Genomic DNA, 17,970 nt, shown 5'->3' with positions numbered 1-17,970 from the left:
TGAGCTATCACAGATAGCTAAGAAGAACTAAGAACTCAAGAAGAAACCAACCTAAGGAAAACCTTCCCAAGACTTCAACATGCACTGCTGTCTCCACTATGCTGCAGTGAGGACTACGCAGGTGTCAGTTGCAGAGTAAACCAAAGTTTTGCACACTAACCACCCTCAGTGGATGCTGCTGGCACAAACTAAAAGGTATATGTTAATGTAGTCCTGGGTGCACTCTGCAATTTACACCCCGATAGTACACACTATGGTGCAGTGTAGATAAGCCCTAAGAGATTGCTTAAGGGTTAGATTTAATAACTCTTGTAATAATTTTATGGGGATATGAAAATGTTGTTATAATTTAAGATGTTAACAGTTTCTCCTGTTAAGCACCCAAATGGTTATGCCATGTATCCCTGGAGAGCAAACAGAGGTTCAACATTGGTACACAAAGAAATAGTAGGATTTTAATGGATTTAAGATTCTTAATAGTCATTAATTTGCCCATCTTAAAACAACTCCTTACATGGCTTCTTCTATGTAACTGATTTAAATACTTTTAAAAATTTCATTGGACTTAGTTAAGATTGTTTATTTTGCCCAATTATAAACTATTTAGGTTATCAATGATGTACCAAACAGAATCCACCTGCCCTTTAATAGAATTATTTTAGCCATCTAACCATCTATAAACATTTTTTGTTATCAAATGATACCAAAACTGGACTCACAGTAATTTTGGGAAATAAGACCTTGGTTTCAATTTACCAAGAGCAAAGTGTCTTACCAAAGACGGGCCCACTCTCAAAGGAGTGATCTCTGTTAAAAGCTCTCCACAGAGGGGCATGCAGAAGAGATCGTAACGGAAGTAACCAACAATTTTGTGTTGTCTAGGTTGATGTTTTCTTTTCCTTGCTTTAATAATAAAATATCCACAATTAACAATTGTGATTATTTTGCTTAGTTTAAGTTGTGGTGTCTCCAAAATAAAACATCCAAATAAACTAGGTAGGTACTTCCTATTGGCTTTAAAGGAGAAAGTTAGCTACTGTAGGCTTGCACTGTCAGTGTCTATTAAAATTTTTAGGTTAATCTGTGCCAATTATCACCAGCTTTGTGTCTTCTGTAACTTAATCTTACTTATTGAATATCCCCAGTAATGTGTATCTATAATCATGATATGTTATACCTAACTGAAATGTGTTAAAGTAAAAAATTATCAATTTCTATAATAGTATTAATAACACAGATTAATGCACAAATCTCTAGGTCAAGAACCAATATAATCTTTAAATATAGTGTGATTTTTTTTTACATTTACAGTACATTTATCACCCTGAATTTTCTACTAAAACAGAATATTTTCCAGAGGTATTCCAGCAAAAGAATATGGTCTAATATGCCATTTGCATAGCTTCTATAAAGTATACATTTTGAGAAATTCTGGCATGTATTTCACAAACCTGCAAATGGAGTTATTGAAGTCCTGATCCAGCAAAGTACCAGAGAACATACTTAATTACTTCACTGGGACCACTCATGTATTTAATGCAATGTTAAGCACATCTCTTGCTGAATCAAGGCCTAATTGATACAAAAATCACAAACCTTCAAGATCCTGAGCTTGTACTATGAGCTACTGAGAGCCCCCAGTTCAACTGACAGTAATCTGAGATGAGGGCATGTAGCATCGCCAGAAAAGATACTCAGTTTTTTTACAGACTATCTGTACACACATGTGTAGGAATTGGCCCAGCTCTTGCATTTTCAGTCTATGGTTCCTGCTGTGCTGAAGTACAGTATCTAAATGATGAATACTGTTGCTAATATAATGGGCCCAAACCTGCTTTTTCTGGACACCTAAAACTCCCAGTAAAATCCAGATGCACAAAGGATGCAGGATTGAGCCCAACTGTGATATTGATGAGTCCCCATTAGCCAATAACACTACTCAGGATTTTAGTTCTTTTACCCCCACTTATATGTCGGTGTGGGTGTGGATGGCAAATAACTTAGACCAAGCATTGAAATGTCACTCCAGTTTGAACATGACTGTGGATTTATTCCCTTTTCCCACCAGTGATTATTTGCTTTTGTTTGCTTTACAAATAACTTCACAGCTTTCACAAACTCTCATAAAAGCTTCCTTTTGTTATCACTTCTACTATTGCTGTCTACAGTCCTTGTAATAAAATTTTAAAAGGTTTTAGATTTTAATTATTCTATATTAATCACAGAGAAAAATATTAACTACAGCCACAGTATATCAGGATATTATAATACAAAGTCAATATACAGATTTGTAATTACCTTTGTAATTAATGTGAAACTACACAGTACAAAGAACGAGGAGTACTTGTGGCATCTTAGAGACAAAGAAATTTATTTGAGCATAAGCTTTCGTGGGCTAAAGCCCACTTCAGCTGATGCATGCTTGTTATTCTCTAAGGTGCCACAAGTATTCCTCCTCCTTTTTGCTGATATAGACTAACACAGTTACCACTCTGAAACCTACATAGTGCAAAACCTTATCAATTTAAAAATATTTAAATGTCTTTGGTTCATTATGATTTCCTTGGCTGGCATAGCCTGAGGTGAAATTTAGATGTTAAGGCTTTGTGATGCAGTATTCCTGTTGTACTAATAGCAGTACAGCACTAGCACCCAAAGGGCGGGTGGAAAACCAAAAGGGAAAAACTATTTCCAAATCAACAAGCCCAATTGTGCCTATATCCTATCAGATAAGATTGTCTCTGGAGGACTGATCCCATTCCCATTGAATCTGATTCATGTTCAAATTGGAGTGACAGCCCTACTGACTGCCACGGTGCATGATCAGGCTCACAGAGCATTTTATATATGAGAACTGTACAATAAACAGTATGAACCAAAATGGGGAACTGAAACCACGCACACCTAAATGCAAAAATCTAGTCACTGACTAGGTAGCCACATCCATTTCATATTAGGGGCCTGGATATCAACTATGTATTAAAAGATACTGCAACTCTTACTCACACAAGTAGTCCTTATAGAAGGCCCTGTTTTGCTATTAATAATATTTTCATCTCTTCTACTGTTGATGACAATGAATGTTCACACCCATAATACACAGGAATAGACTTTTCTATCCTTGCACTCCCTGTGTTTTATTTTTTCAGAGTGAATTTTCACTCTTCTTTCCTGTCCAAAAGTGTAGCCAGCCAGTCAGTACTCAGGTCATTTCTCAGTGACCTGAAACCAGAGTATCACCCCCAACCCATCTGCAGACTCAGATGTGGGGGGCTTTGTGTTGGCTAGCAGGGGAAAGAAAACACGGCCCCTTTAAGAATTGTAACCCTCCTTTCCCTGTCATGGGGGGCAGTGTGCTGTGGCTGATTTGTTGGACAGAAAGTTGCAGCATAAGCCTATTGGCTCCTGTGCACCAATGGGAATGCTTGTAAGTAAGGCTTTAAGAAAGCGGTGACTGTTTGGTTCAAAAGTTACGACCACAGTTTTTTAAAACAGCGGGTTTGGTGCAGCGGGCCTGGCCCATGCTACCTGGTGGAGGCAGAAAAAAAGTTTAACTACCTGTAACTGTTGTTCTTTGAGATGTGATGCAGCAGCCCCATGCACCAGAGAACTTTGCCTAGTCCCTGGCCATATAAGGGCTGCACTACTCTGACCATCTAAGTTCCTTTGTACCGAATGTCAGAAGAACAGACTCTGATACAGAGGGGTCAGAGGGTGGGTTGTGGAACCCATGTCTGCATCATATATTGAAGAACAACAGTTACAAGTAGGTAAGCATTTTTTCTTCCTCAAGTAGATTCAGCCTTGTATTCCATGCAGATGGCTTCCATGCAAGTACTCGCAGGAGGTGGGGCTCAGAGTCCATTTAAAGAAGGACTGAAGGATTGCCTTCCCAAATTTCCATCTGATCTGGATGCAACCGTAATGGCGTAACGGTTTGCAAAGTATGCACACGGGTCTGAATGGTCACCCTCCAAATCTCTAATATAGGAATGGCATTTAGAAATGCCATTGACGTTGCCTGAGATTTTCTGGAATGAGCTCATACTGCTTGAGAAGGTGTAGCCTGGGCTACTTCGTATGCTATCATGATACAGGAAGTTATACACCTGGAGACTGTCTGTGAAGAGGCGGCTTGCCCCTTCATTCAATCCACATATGAAACAAATAGACAAGATGAGGAATGGAAAGGTTTAGTTCTATCCAGATAAAAAACAAGATCAATTTAGAAAACAGATGTAGTTAAAGCAGTATAACCTCCTAGTGTGGACACAGTTATAACATTATAATGGTGCTTCCACTGGTATAACTTATTTTGGTAAGTGTAAGTTCAATTGTCTAATCTGTTAGAGTTTAACTACCCAGGAAATTACTGTGCAGAAAGCCACGGTGTGAATCTACAACGGACCAGCTCATGCAGTCCCATGCTAATATTGCTACAGTATAGTGAAAATTTGCAGCTTGGCATAGTACTTGAAAGCTTTGTACACCAAGCTGCACTCTGGGACTTTACCTGTGCTGTAACAGAGTCAACACAGGATCGTGCTGCACAGCAAGCTGGTGAGCTGTAGAATCACATCCTGGCTTGGCACATGGTAACTTGCCATGTAGAGAGGCCCTTATAGAATCATAGAATACCAGGGTTGGAAAGGACCTCAGGAGGTCATCTAGTCCAACCCCCTGCTCAAAGCAGGACCAATCCCTAGACACATTTTTACCCCAGTTCCTTAAATGGCCCCCTCAAGGACTGAACTCACAACTCTGGGTTTAGTAGGCCAATGCTCAAACCACTGAGCTATCCCTCCCCCCACTTTTATAGTTAAAGTGGTATAAAACCTGTGTATAAAACAGCACTTTCATCTGACAAGCATCCAGTAGGCTGCTCCCCTCCAACCTGTTTCACAGAAAAAGGACTTACAAGCTAAGATCCCATGGAAAACTTTAGAGATGACACTGAACCCAATAAGAGCTCCAGAATCCATACAGAGTCAGAATTGCCACACCTTGGACAGTCTCTCGCCTCATCAAAGGATTATACAAGGAAGAGTGGGGAGAATTCACTTCAAGACTGTTGAAAACTTTAGTTTGATTAAAATGAGTATCTTAAAAGTTAACTTGCAGGATCGTTGCTAATTCTTGTGAGACCTTAGGAAGCTGGAATTCAGAGCTAAGAATAATTTCATCTAAAAGATTTTTCTTTACAAGAACAACGAGATTGGCTTAAGAGAAACCCTAAAAGAAGTATTTTAAAGCATTTTGATATTTTAAAATCAATCCTTTTAAACTAGGGACTAACTTCTCCTCCCTTTGAAGAAGCTACTGAATTTAAGAGCTCTCTGAATCTGAGGAGTGTATGTATGCATAATCATTTGATTTTACCTTTGAATGTTCAAATAGTCAAGCAGTACCTTTAGACAAAGGATAACCTCTTTTCCTTTGAGAATTAGAGGTACTGGAAGAAATCTGATGTCTGATTGTTGTCCATTGTAAAGAATTATTGTTATACTGTTGCTTACCCTTAATCATAATTTACATAAATTGCTTGCAAGACTGTATTTAGTATTTCTTATATGACTAGAATATCTTGTGCATTCAGACTTGATTCACAGATCCTCTTTCAACTGCTGATAATATAAATTGTCTGCAGTGGCTGAATAAAATTGATTTAAAATAACAAAAAGTGTCTTGATTTGAAAGAATTGTCTAAGGTAAAAAGTATACTGTGAAAAGAACTCAGTATTACATTGGTAAGCTAATGCTCCCTGGCTCAGTCAAAAAGGGGTTATCAATATTCATTTCACACAACTATTAGTTATTAATATTAACTAAAGTTATTACTTCAATCTAATTTGCTACATTCTCTCTAAAATCAGCTGGCATCCCATGTATTTGTAAATTCCCCTCCTCCTTCATGCTTACATTCACATCATTTAGACGTGTTATACTTTCTACCCTCATACACAATATTACAAAAACACACTTTACATGGCCGCTGGGAAGAAGTTGATGCAAATTATGTTAACTCATGAAGGTGGGGGTGGGAACATGGGTTGGATGAGTTTCCTCTGCTCTTCCATTTTATAAGCAAGCTTTGCACATAAAATGTTGGTTTGTATAGCACCACAGGCTACTGAACTATTAAAACTAGAAGGAGCTGGCAGCTAGGAGACACACATGAGGACAGGAAGCTAACCTTTACCTCAAATCAGCAACAGAATGCCTTCTCTTTTTCTTGTCTTCCATATCCAATTTCTTTTCACTGTGCCCCGTTTGGTCATCTAATTCCCATGATATCCTTCTTTCTCTTTTGCCATCAGTTTTGCAGATCTCTAAGGACTTTGACCTTTCCATAGTCATAACATGCAGGCATGCAAAATTAAATGTAGACAACTCAAATTGAAAACAATGAACTACAGATGCTACATCTAGATTCACCCGATGAAACACTTTTCAACATTACATTAAAATGACTTTAAATTTCAGTAAGAAACACTTTTTGAATGACTACAGTAACCAACTATAAGCTACATCTGAAAAGGAATTATGGGTTATTTAATTTTAAAGATTTCATACCATAGGATCTGATTCATTATAAGTACATGAGAAAGAGGAAAGTCTGAAAAAGTGATACAGTTTGTTCTAAAAATATTAATAATTAAGTAGTAAGGGTCTGATCCTGCAACATTTACTCATGTGACTGGTCTCATTGACTTCATTGTGCTTATATCCACAAGGAACATTCACATGAATAAGGACCAGACTCTGCAAAGATTTGTGCATGTAAATAACTTTAATCATGGGAGCAGTCTCACTAAAATGAGTAGGTTTGCTAACTTCAGGAAAGTCAGTCATGTGCGCAATTCTTGTAGGATTGGGCACAAAGAGTTGAAGAGGGTAAAAAGGTGGTAATTATTGATATCACAAAATTGAGTCTAATCATAATGTCTGATCCTGCAATTCTGGCATGAAATCCTGCCCTGCTCAAGTCAGTGGAGCCAGAATTTTCCTCTGATACCTCCCACTAATTTTAATGAGAGTTTCAGGAGGGCGAGATACTGAAGATCTGATTCTCAGTTTGGAAGAAAAGCAGTTCAGATTAAGAATATTTTTTTCAAATGCTTTTAAAAAAAACAACACTGTAACTATAGTTACCTTATAATTATTTTATGGTTTGTTCATTGTACTATAATATAAGAAGAGACCAGTTCTGGGTGAAACCTGGACAAGGAAGGCTCCAGCTCCCTGCCCTAACCAAAGTAACCTGGCATGGTCAGAGGTTAATATTTCCCAGATCTCTATGAAGGACTAGTGCTTATATTATGGACTTTTAGGGCAGGTCTACACTATGGGAGAAAATCGATATAAGATATGCAACTTCAGCTACGTGAATAACGTAGCTGAAGTCGAAGTATCTGATATCGAATTACTTACCGTCCTCACGGCGCGGGATCGATGTCCGCGGCTCCCCATGTCAACTCCGCTACCGCCGTTCGCGTTGGTGGAGTTACGGAGTCGACATGAGCGCGTTCGGGGATCGATATATCGCATCTAGATGAGACGCGATATATCGATCCATGAGAAATCGATTGCTACCCGCCGATACGGCGGGTAGTGAAGACGTACCCTAAGACGAAGTAGCTATGTTGAGTTGAGATTTGTTTTTGGTTAGCCCCACAAGGGGACTGGCCGGTGTGCTATGCCAGAGAAGCAGACCATTGCAGAACCAAGACACAGGAGGGTTACTAGAGAGGAAGAATCCCTGCAGTGCCACTTCCTGACATGAAGGGGGGCTCTAAAGGTGAACGCACACCATAATGCTCCCAGTGACTTCAGTGCAGCTGGATCAAACCCCGTAGTGAGGAGCTTTAGGGAAGTTAGAAATGCAGTGTTTGCAAGATATTTTAAACATTATTAATTTTTTCAACTGAAAATAGATCTTAGCTAATCAATACCACGACATGTTGGCTATAATTTTTGAGATATAGAAATAATATTCTTATTCACATGCCCTATAGCTTCACAGGCATAACCAGCCAGTTCTGTGTTCCTTCATTTGAAATAGGAAAGCAAAACATTAACATAACATGTAAATAACAAAAACAATAATATTAACATAATCATTTATTCCTCAGACAATTTCTGGTTATATACCAGTGTTTACATCAAAATAGGTTTAGTTTAAAAATAATCTCGGGTTCAGATTCGAATCATGCTCAGTATAGTGATTCTGTCCTATAATTCCTATTGTACCAAAAGGTGTATTCATATCCCATTGATACACTTGTTGTTCAGACATCTAAAAGAGACACTGACTGAAAGTAAATATAAGGAAGCCAAGTTTATTCCTCATTTAGGGCCACATTCTACTACCCTATGTTGAATAGTACCTTGCACCCCAAGTAGTCTCAAATAGTTAAGTCTGGCTCTTAAAATCATAGATTTACAAAAAAGGTAATCAGATTTTTAAAAAATCTACTGTGAAAGAGAACCAGCTTCTGGAAGTAAAAATTAGTCTCCTTAAACAGATCCAATCTCACTCATATTATGTAACCAAAAAGTCGCAGTGGAGTCAATGGGCTCCAGTGAAATTACTTGCATGAGAAAGGTGAGCAGAATTTAGCTCCACCCCCAGGAGAAACTGGGGAAAACTAAAGATTTGTGTTCCAAAGTGCTGTAGCACTTGTAGTTATAAAAATACTACAAAGAGATCTGTGTTTGAAAAAAATCAAATAAAATGAAAGGAAATAGAACCGTTGATTAGGTTGCCATATGAACTCCACAAAGTGGAAATCTAACAACTGAAAGAATTTATCAATACTTCTGGACAAGTCCTATTTGTATGGTAATGAGATTAAATTATGGCCAAAACACAGCAAAGGAGATTACTGAGGCTTAAGGCTATACAGATACATCTAAAATCCTCCCTATCTGCTGCAGGCAGTGTGCGTTTGCATGTGCCCACACGCACATGTACACTCACAACAAAGACACACTGAGAGAAAAAGTTAACCATACATATTGATTTATTGGTAAAATAAAGAGGTAAATCTGGCAACATTTAATGATTTTTATTTTGCGTTTTTTTTTTTTTTGGTGCAAAATTAAATCCTTTTATGGAAAATGCAAAGTGCAGCAACAGTACTATGGGCAGCAAACTGACATATTACCATTTATACACATTCTGAAGAACAATTTTTTTCCTTTACACACACTCAAGAAACAGCCCTTCACTTATGCAGTTGTTTGATGGCCCTGTAATTTCCCTTTAAACCATAGCTAGTTGACTTTCCTCTCTAATAACCCTGATCCTGTTAGGTAGACAGTTCTCTCAGCTGCCTTTGATCTTACTAGAAATAGGCCCATTAGCCATGATATTGCATGGGCATCTGGGCAGCATCAAGACCTCTGTGGCAACACAAACTAAGAAATTAGGCCTCAGTCCACCATAGCATTTAAACACATGTGCAACTTTAAGCATGTAAGTAGTACCACTTAAGTGCTTTGCTGGATCAGAGCTTTAAAGTACTAATTTCCAGCTTGCTCCAAGTTTGGGTTTCTCCTTGCAAAAATATAAAAATCTGCTCTTGCCCTGTCTGAATTTTTTGTTTACCTGTTTAAATGGATAGATGCCAAGGTGGAAAAATATGTTCATTTCACAAAAGATTTAGGATGACCACGTGTATGTTTATGTGTGTGTGTGTTTATATATATATATATATATATATATATATATATATATTCTATTATATATATATATATATATATATATATCATAAATATTTATATTTCTTGTTTTATTTTTATTCTTATATTTTATTTTTACACCAAACAAGAAGATTTTATACATTTAAAATAGCATCATAAACTCACCTGATTCTGCCCCTAGGGCGCTCAGATTGCTCTGACATAAAGCTTGTGCTGCTGAGGCGAGAGGCACTGCTGGTACGGGAAATGGCTGACACATCACTGACATCACTATCTGATGATTTGGCAGAGACGTTATCACAACTTCTGTACTGATCTGTTTGTATGTTATACTAAAGATTAAAAAAAGAAAGCGTGAGGTTTCTTTTCAAAATGTGAAATATATTCAGACAACAAATGATGAGGACAATTCTTTTAAACTCCTGAAATAGCCAACAAAGTCCCCCAAACTTCAGAAAAGTGCATATATTTATAATAATGTCTTGAAAAAACTGAAAATACTATACGTTACTTCAAGCAGATGGGCTCCGTCATGTATGGCTGAGATGAAAGAACTAAACTGTGATGCATGGAACACTAGAATATTATTTTCTTTGTTATTTAGTGCACCAAATTATGATTTGTACAAATAAAATATTTTATTTACCTCTAGACATTTCTGTGGTGTCTGTACAACTGTCTAGGGCTCTTTTGAAGTTTCTATATGTGCCAAAGATGGATACATTAGGATGTATCAAAAGAAGATCATGGATTGACAAATCTATCCTCGCTAATAATTAATAAGTGGTAAATTACTTGATATTTGAATCCTTAACCTTACTCCGAGAAAAGGTACTTGAATAAATTGAAAAGTTCCTTGGTTGAGCACAGTAGCTAAAATAATGTAACACATACATACCAATGTCATTTTGTGATCTACTTGTTTTTTATTTTGAGAAAATACAGGCAAGAAAAATAGCGTTTAAAATGATATCGAAGATATTTGATCATAGAATGCTAATGGAAGATGAAGCCTCTTTTAGGCTCTGAATCAGAATTTTCATGTTGCTCCATCTACTTTATGTTAAAAATATCACTCTCTTCTGATTGTCAGTCCTCATCTGACTTTATGGGAAAGCAATGAAGAAATTTCCACCCAATAAATCCCTTAACTGCTTTTCATTCTGTGGTTTTACCAAAGCAGGACTTCCTTTTTAAAAACAACAACATGGCACATCCACAGGGTTTCAGTCAAGTTTGAAAATCCAATGTGTTGAGCTCAGGGCACTTAAGGATGTCATTTTTTAGATTTCTGATAGAAATTCATGGTGTTGGGCGTGGGGGCGGAGGCAGGGGGGAAGGATGGCCAGCTCAGTTTGTGGAGTGACTTTGTAGTTTCTGCTTTTAGATGTGAAAAGCATCATGGTGGGTGACAGACATTGTCTGTGTGGGCTGTCATTAGCTCATGCACTAAATGCACCTTCTCCTGTACATTTGTGGGTATTGGAAAAAGAGGACCCAGAGTTGCAAGAGTAAACAGGAATCCAGAATTCAAGGCTGAAGGAAACTCCTCCCCCTCATTCTCTGTCAATCACATACAAATCTTCTGGTAAGAAAGGGAAGGAAGAATAGATAATAATTTGTTGCTTGTAGCCTCTGTGATACAAGGTAGGTTTCTTAAATATATTTGAATCATATTTCTCAGATACTTTATAACACTAGTGCACTACAATCAGATTGTCCAATGAATTCGATGACAATCAGGATGAGTCATTTTCACCAATATTCAATTGTACTGCACACATCCTGAGTGTTGCTAAGGACCAGCAGCTCCAAAAGGTATCAATGGAAGTTGCAGGTCCTTAGTACTTTTCAAGATTAGACCCTATATATTTTAAACCCATGTGCCTCATAATAAGCACTTACTGGTGTTATATAAGGAACTGGTAACTGCTTGAGGATTTTAGTGATTGAATTTCCTTTGCCTTATGCTGATTTCTTCCATTTGAAAATTTGAAGTCTGTTATTAGGCTCTTGTTTGTCAATAATCTGTGATCTACACTATGCATGTGTGTATATATGTATAAACAGACATGTACACATTTTCAAGTATGTGCACATATGCGCACACACTCTTATACACACCGACTATCTACAACATTCCAAATGCCATATCTGTGAAATACCTTTAGAGAGCCAACTCCTAACAGCAAAGCTGTATACGGGGAATGGTGGGAGTTAGAACTACAGAAATCTAGCATTGAGGGATGATTTCAAAAACTGCGGCTTTCCCCCCCCACCTTAGCATGCCATATTTTACTTTTATACTCTTTTTGTTTTGCTTGTGAGGAAAGAAGTGAAAATTAATACGTCTCTGATTTTCTTTCAGTCATACAAGCATTTGCCTATCAGCAACATTAGTTAGAGTATAAAAACAGAATAATAGAATCATAGGGTTAGAAGGAACCACAAGTGTCATCTAGTCTAAGCCCAAGATGCAGGATTTGTTGTGTCTAAACCACCCAAGACAGATGGCTATCCAGCCTCCTTTTGAAAACTTTCAGTGAAGGAGCTTCCACAACCTCCCTAGGCAGTCTGTTCCATTGTCCTACTGTTCTTATAGTTAGGAAGTTTTTCCTGAGAATTAATCTAAATCTGCTATAGTGTAGCTTGAACACACTGCCTCTTGTCCTGCCCTCTGTGGCAAAAGAGAACAACTTTTCACCATATTTTTTATGGCAGCCTTTCAAGTATCTGAAGACCACTATCATGTCCCCCCTTAATCTCCTCTTTTCCAAACTAAACATACCCAGTTCCTTCAACCTTTGCTAATATGGTTTGCATTCCATCGCTTTGATCACCTCTGGATCCTTTCCAGTTTCTCCACATCCTTTCTATACACTGGTGACCAAAATCAGACACAGTACTCCAGCTGAGGCCTAATCAGTACTGAGTAGAGCAGTACTGTCACCTCCCGTGACTTGCGTGCTATATTGCTGTTAATGCAACTGAAAATTGCTTTTGCTTTTTCTGCAACAGCATCACATTGCTGACTCATGTTGAAGCTGTGATCTATCACAAATCCCAGATCCTTTTCAGCAGTGCTGCTGCTAAGCCATTTCCCCCCATTCTGTATTTGTGCATTTGGTTTTTCTTCCCTAAGTGAAGCACTTTACATTTGTCTTGGCTGAATTTCATTTTGTTGTCTATAGCACAGTTCTCCAATTTATCAAGATCCCTCTGAATTTTAGCTCTATCCTCCAAAGTATTGTCAACCCTCTCCCCCAGCTTTGTGTCATCCAAAAACTTGATCTGTATGCTCTTTATAGCTACATCCAGGTCATTAATAAAGATGTTCAACAACACCAGACCCAGAACTAAAATGTATTACATCTAAAGGTTTTGATCCTGTGCTTGTAATGTCAGAGCTTTCTGAATTTTCACTACTGTGAACCAATCCTGTTTGCAAACCAATTTATGACTCAAACACTGGAGGGTTCATACTGACCACTGTGTGATCCAGGGACAGCTATATAATTGCTTGGGAATTTCAGTCTATAATTGGAGTTTGTGAGAAGGGTGTTGGTGGTTTGTGTAAAAACAGCTGAGAGAGAGAGAGAGAGAATTCCTGCAAACAGAAAAGGACAGAAAAAGCACTGGGTTGGCAAAGGTGAATTTTCAGCTCCATTATGTAGTGAAACCAGCAAGGCCCTGAGCGGAAACATGGGAAGAGATGAGTAATAGCTTGGAGTACAAAGAATCACACAAAATTAAATGCCATTACATTTTCCTCCCATCAAGCTCACATTTACAGAAGCTCAATGCAATAAGTTGTGGGAATGAATTCTCTTCTTACTGTAGTAAAATGCAACACTCACAGAGGCTCAAAAATAGGACAACTGCCCCCTCAATCCAAATTCTGTTACAAACTTAGGTCCTCAGCCTGCTCTTATTGATGTTCACGGCAAAACTCCCATAGAATGTAGCAGGTGCCATCTTAAAAGTATGGAATGCCCTAATCTTCCCGACTTCAACTGAAAGTGAAACCTTGACCCTATTTAAATAAATGGCAAAATTCCCATTGACTACAATGGGGCTAGAATTTCACCCTGAATGTTTGTTTAAGCCAAAGCAAGGAGTGATTAACCCACAGGCAATGCTATAAAAACATTTTGTTTAAAATATAAATGTACGTTCTCATTCCAATCCAAGGATTTATACTCTTAGCATCTTCAATAGGATAAATAGCCCACAAGTGCCTTTTACAATTTCCCCCTTTTCTCAAAGCAATCCTACCAATGTAGGAGTGGCAGATCTGTTCTCTCAATCATGATTTTTCTGCCCAGGATTGGACTTTGAGGAGCAAACAAAGTTTAAAGTTAGTAAGTTCTTTTTCATGTCCTTTGAAAACTTTTGTAACTAGCTACAATGTGACAGTGGATCCCTTATGCAAGCGTAAACTTTGATTTTCTGTTCAATAGGGAGACTGGGTCTTCTCTAGACTGATGGAATAGGAAACCCAGGTTGAGACATTTGATGAGTTATCACTAATACAACAACCTTCCCCTGTCTTTCTGCTTTTCACTTGGATGAGAGTCTTGCTTCTGCCTGATACCAGATAAGTTTTCCATAGTTCCCAGCACATATTCTTAGTCTGGCTGGTCAGTGACCACTGATACCCCACACTGCTCATCCAAAGTCTCTCAATGCATTTTGAACATAATAAGTCTCTTTTATTCCATGTTTCCATATATTAAAGAGCAGCAGGATCTCAGGAATGGCTCAAGTGTGTTGGTTTCCTGGACTGTAACACCTTTATTGTACTTTGTGCACATCACTGGAATGTTGTGGTCACGTATCTTTTCTCAACCTTGGGATTTGTCCATCTTTCCTCTTTTGCCATCTATGCTTCTCTTTTAATATACACTGACAAGATGCCTTTCTTTGCTTTGTTAACAGTAGTCTTAAGGAATCTTGGTGTTGTATGATTATGTAGGTATACAGTGGCCAGGGCTGGATGGAATGTCAGACCAGCTCAAGTGTGGTACTTGTTGCCTCCGAGTGACTGCCCTACAAAAAAGGTGTAAGTACTGCTACTGACATTAATAAGGATTCTCTACTATTCCCAAGTGCTAGAGGTCTGCATTTTAAAGCAGACGATTCTATTCCTTATGCTGCATGGACATAGTTTAAATAAATATGGATTTATTAGAACACATACAGCCAAAAATATCCCCCCAACACTCAAGCCCCACCAGAGGAAATCATAAGCCATTTTAGAAAACACTCTGCCCGAGAATGATTAGCTTCTATGTGAGATACTCTCTGCACTATGGAAGCCCCCTTAAATGGAGCTTCCAGGAGTGGCTCCAGGCTAGGCAATTGTTGCCAAGCAGTGGTGCTGGAACATTCTATATAGTGGAGGTGTTGAGAGACATCGAACCAAACTGTAAACCCTGTATATCATGGGAACCACTTCAAACCAGGGGGTGAAGCAGCACCCCTAGTTCCAGCACCTATGTTGACAAGGAGCCCAAGAGGAGCGAGTGACCTTAGAGCCAGTGCAGAGGCACAAGGCCCCAAACAGATGGCTTATTGCCTCCAGAAGATACCTTATGATCTTTGAGGGTCATTGAATTTTCTGCATGAAGGAGAGAAGCAAACATGGGTACCCTTTCCAAGAGAAAATTCACAGAAGACTCTGTGGGAGACCCTCGCAAAGCTTTCTCCCTCCCTTGGCCACTTCCCACAGGAAGGAGTAGTCTGGATTCAGAATTGCAACCAGTGGGCTGTGCAAGTGAAAACACTCTGTTCCGTTTTTCCTGTTCTTAATGAACTTCCCACACAGAAAAAACAAAATGAGTAAATTGTATTGTTGCCAATCAAATGCCATTTTTATTGTGCTTGAAAGGGTATTTTGCTAATGTAGGATAAACAAGATGAATGGAAGAAAGACAGAAAAAGCCATATTCCACCCAGAAAGGCCAAATTTCAATGATTTTTAAAAAGTGATTTTTCGCAGTTAGGAACAGGAGTAAATAGCACTTCCAACAACAGATTTAATTTGAACGTTATTTGTGAATATTATATTACTTCATTTAACAATCAATCAATGCTATAGGTGAATAACATTATATTAGAGCAGGACACATGGCATTGCCCTACAGAGAAAAGTGCCATGGACTGAAAGAGATCAATGCTATAGGTGAATAACATTATATTAGAGCAGGACACATGGCATTGCCCTACAGAGAAAAGTGCCATGGACTGAAAGAGATCCACTTATTACTATTATTTAAAATTTGGTAGAGAACCCCACTAGGGGCTAGGATAAATCTGCTATTTAGAAAGAAAGAAAGAAAGAAAGAAAGAAAGAAAGGTAAATACACAGTAATTAGACACATTTTATTATGCTTAGTAATGCTCAGGAGCATTCTCCAGCAGAAATCTGAAGGAGTCTTTTATTCATGTAGAATCGCAATATGCTTTCAGCTGTCCAAGTGGACTCCAAACCTTATTTAAGAAAATTCCTATAATCAATTTGTTTCTTCTCACATTTTTAAATGCCCACAAAAGCAAAAAAATAATCAAATATATTTGTAAAGCTTCAATAAACTAAAGCATGAGAATTTTTTGCAACAATTATTTTTCTCCCAACCATATGTGGTACTTTAGGTTGTTTTTATTTCCAAAATGTGTTGCTCATCCCAAAAGCAGAATACGGTACTTGTTCTGATAACTACTAGGCAGTAGGTCTATTTTTAGTCATTAATAGTAACAAGGATGGGAAGTCCATTACCGCTTCTGTGTAACAGCATTAGTTATAACTCCTGTTCTGGGTTACAAAAATATAGCACTCTTTCAATATAACTATCTGAAGTGTAAACTTGTACTGCAGTTATTCTGTTCACTTGCCACCTATGGAGTAGCTCGCTCCTGTACTGTGTCAGTGAGAGTAGAAAAAGGGGGTTGATGAACTGCAGACACACAACTTCAGTAGAAATAATGGAGACACAAACTAAAAGAATGTTCTTGCTGGATGTATTCCAGTTCTGTTACTGGGATATTAATATTTTCTTGGTTAAAGGACAAATTTCACAGATCATTTCATTAATCTCTTAGTGGGATCAAAGCTCATTTCTACTTCTTTCTCCTCACTCTACCTACTACTATGGGATGTAAAGGGGCTTAGGATTTAGCTTCATAGTCAAGATCCTGTGGCTTTCCTGCAGCACACAATAAAGCTCATTGTATACACCAGCCTTTATGGAGCCTCTGTGTGTGGCATGCAAAGCTCTGACCACAGTTGCTCAGTTCACAGCCCTTCAGTAAGGCTTCTCTATATCATAGGTACTTATATGGTCCTCATTACAATAGTATCTGAGTGCCTCACAAGCTTTAGCCTCACAAAAACCCTGTGAGGTAGGAAAGCATTTTATCCCCATTTTACAGATGTGGACCTGAGACACAGAAAAACTAAGTGACTTGCCCAGGGTCACACAGGTCTGCCAAATCCCAAGCTAACGGCCAATCCACCTCTCCTGGAAAACTTAAATTGTAGCCCAAAATCTATGTAGCCTGGTCCTAAAATAAAGCCCCTGCTAAATGTCATATCTCCCTTTTTGAGCTGGATATGACAAGTGCTGCAGCCTTCCTAAAGATTAAGTCTTAAACCATGGCTTCAATGAAAAATAAGTTTACGTTAAACCAAATGCTTTCAAAATACTCCAAGTGTTAACTGAGCTAGCAGTGTACCTAAATCTAGAGTGCCGTCCTTTTAAATGATTACTATAAAGCTCTCATCAGTTGCATATTAAGATCTACATGGCTTCCAAAACAGCTTGAAATTCAGAGTACAAAAGACAATCACAAAGAGAAGGATTATAGTAGTCCTCATGCAGAGATTTGCTTATTCACGGTATGTTTACTGAAAAATAGCTGGACTGTGATTATTCAAATACTAACACGCTGCCTGGTTAATGGCTGAATACTGCGAATGTGTGAAATAACCATATAGTGAGAGTGAATGAGAATCCCAACACCAGAATGAAGAGAACTGCATGCTTGGAAAAAATGTACCAGTTTTAGCTCAGAACATAATAATGGCCACCCTAGGTCAGACCAATGGTCCATCTAGGCCAGTATCCTGTATTCTGACAGGGGCTGGTGTGAGATGCTTCAGACGGAATGAACAGAACAATGCAATTAACAAGTGACCCATTCCCAGTCAGCCAGCCTCAGCTTCTGCCACTCAGAGGTTTAGGGACACCACAGAATGGGGTTATG

The 17,970-nt window shown here is 38.4% G+C and overlaps 1 protein-coding gene across 3 annotated transcripts in view; it reads right to left on the bottom strand.

Moving 5' to 3' along the window:
• Positions 1-17,970, bottom strand: part of RIMS1 (regulating synaptic membrane exocytosis 1) — a 348,972-nt gene that overhangs the window by 90,292 nt on the left and 240,710 nt on the right. For all 3 annotated transcript variants that reach the window (XM_045010069.1, XM_045010070.1, XM_045010068.1), the window contains 2 exons: positions 9,871-10,037; positions 6,200-6,343 (listed from right to left, as the gene is read on the bottom strand). In XM_045010069.1, coding sequence (XP_044866004.1) covers positions 6,200-6,343; positions 9,871-10,037 — 311 coding nt within the window. The remainder of the gene's footprint in view (positions 1-6,199; positions 6,344-9,870; positions 10,038-17,970) is intronic.

The sequence above is a fragment of the Mauremys mutica genome, chromosome 3 (assembly GCF_020497125.1).
Source record: "Mauremys mutica isolate MM-2020 ecotype Southern chromosome 3, ASM2049712v1, whole genome shotgun sequence".
Lineage (NCBI taxonomy): Eukaryota > Metazoa > Chordata > Testudines > Geoemydidae > Mauremys > Mauremys mutica.
Note: the sequence above shows the minus strand (reverse complement) of the source record. Positions and strands in the feature narration are given on the sequence as shown.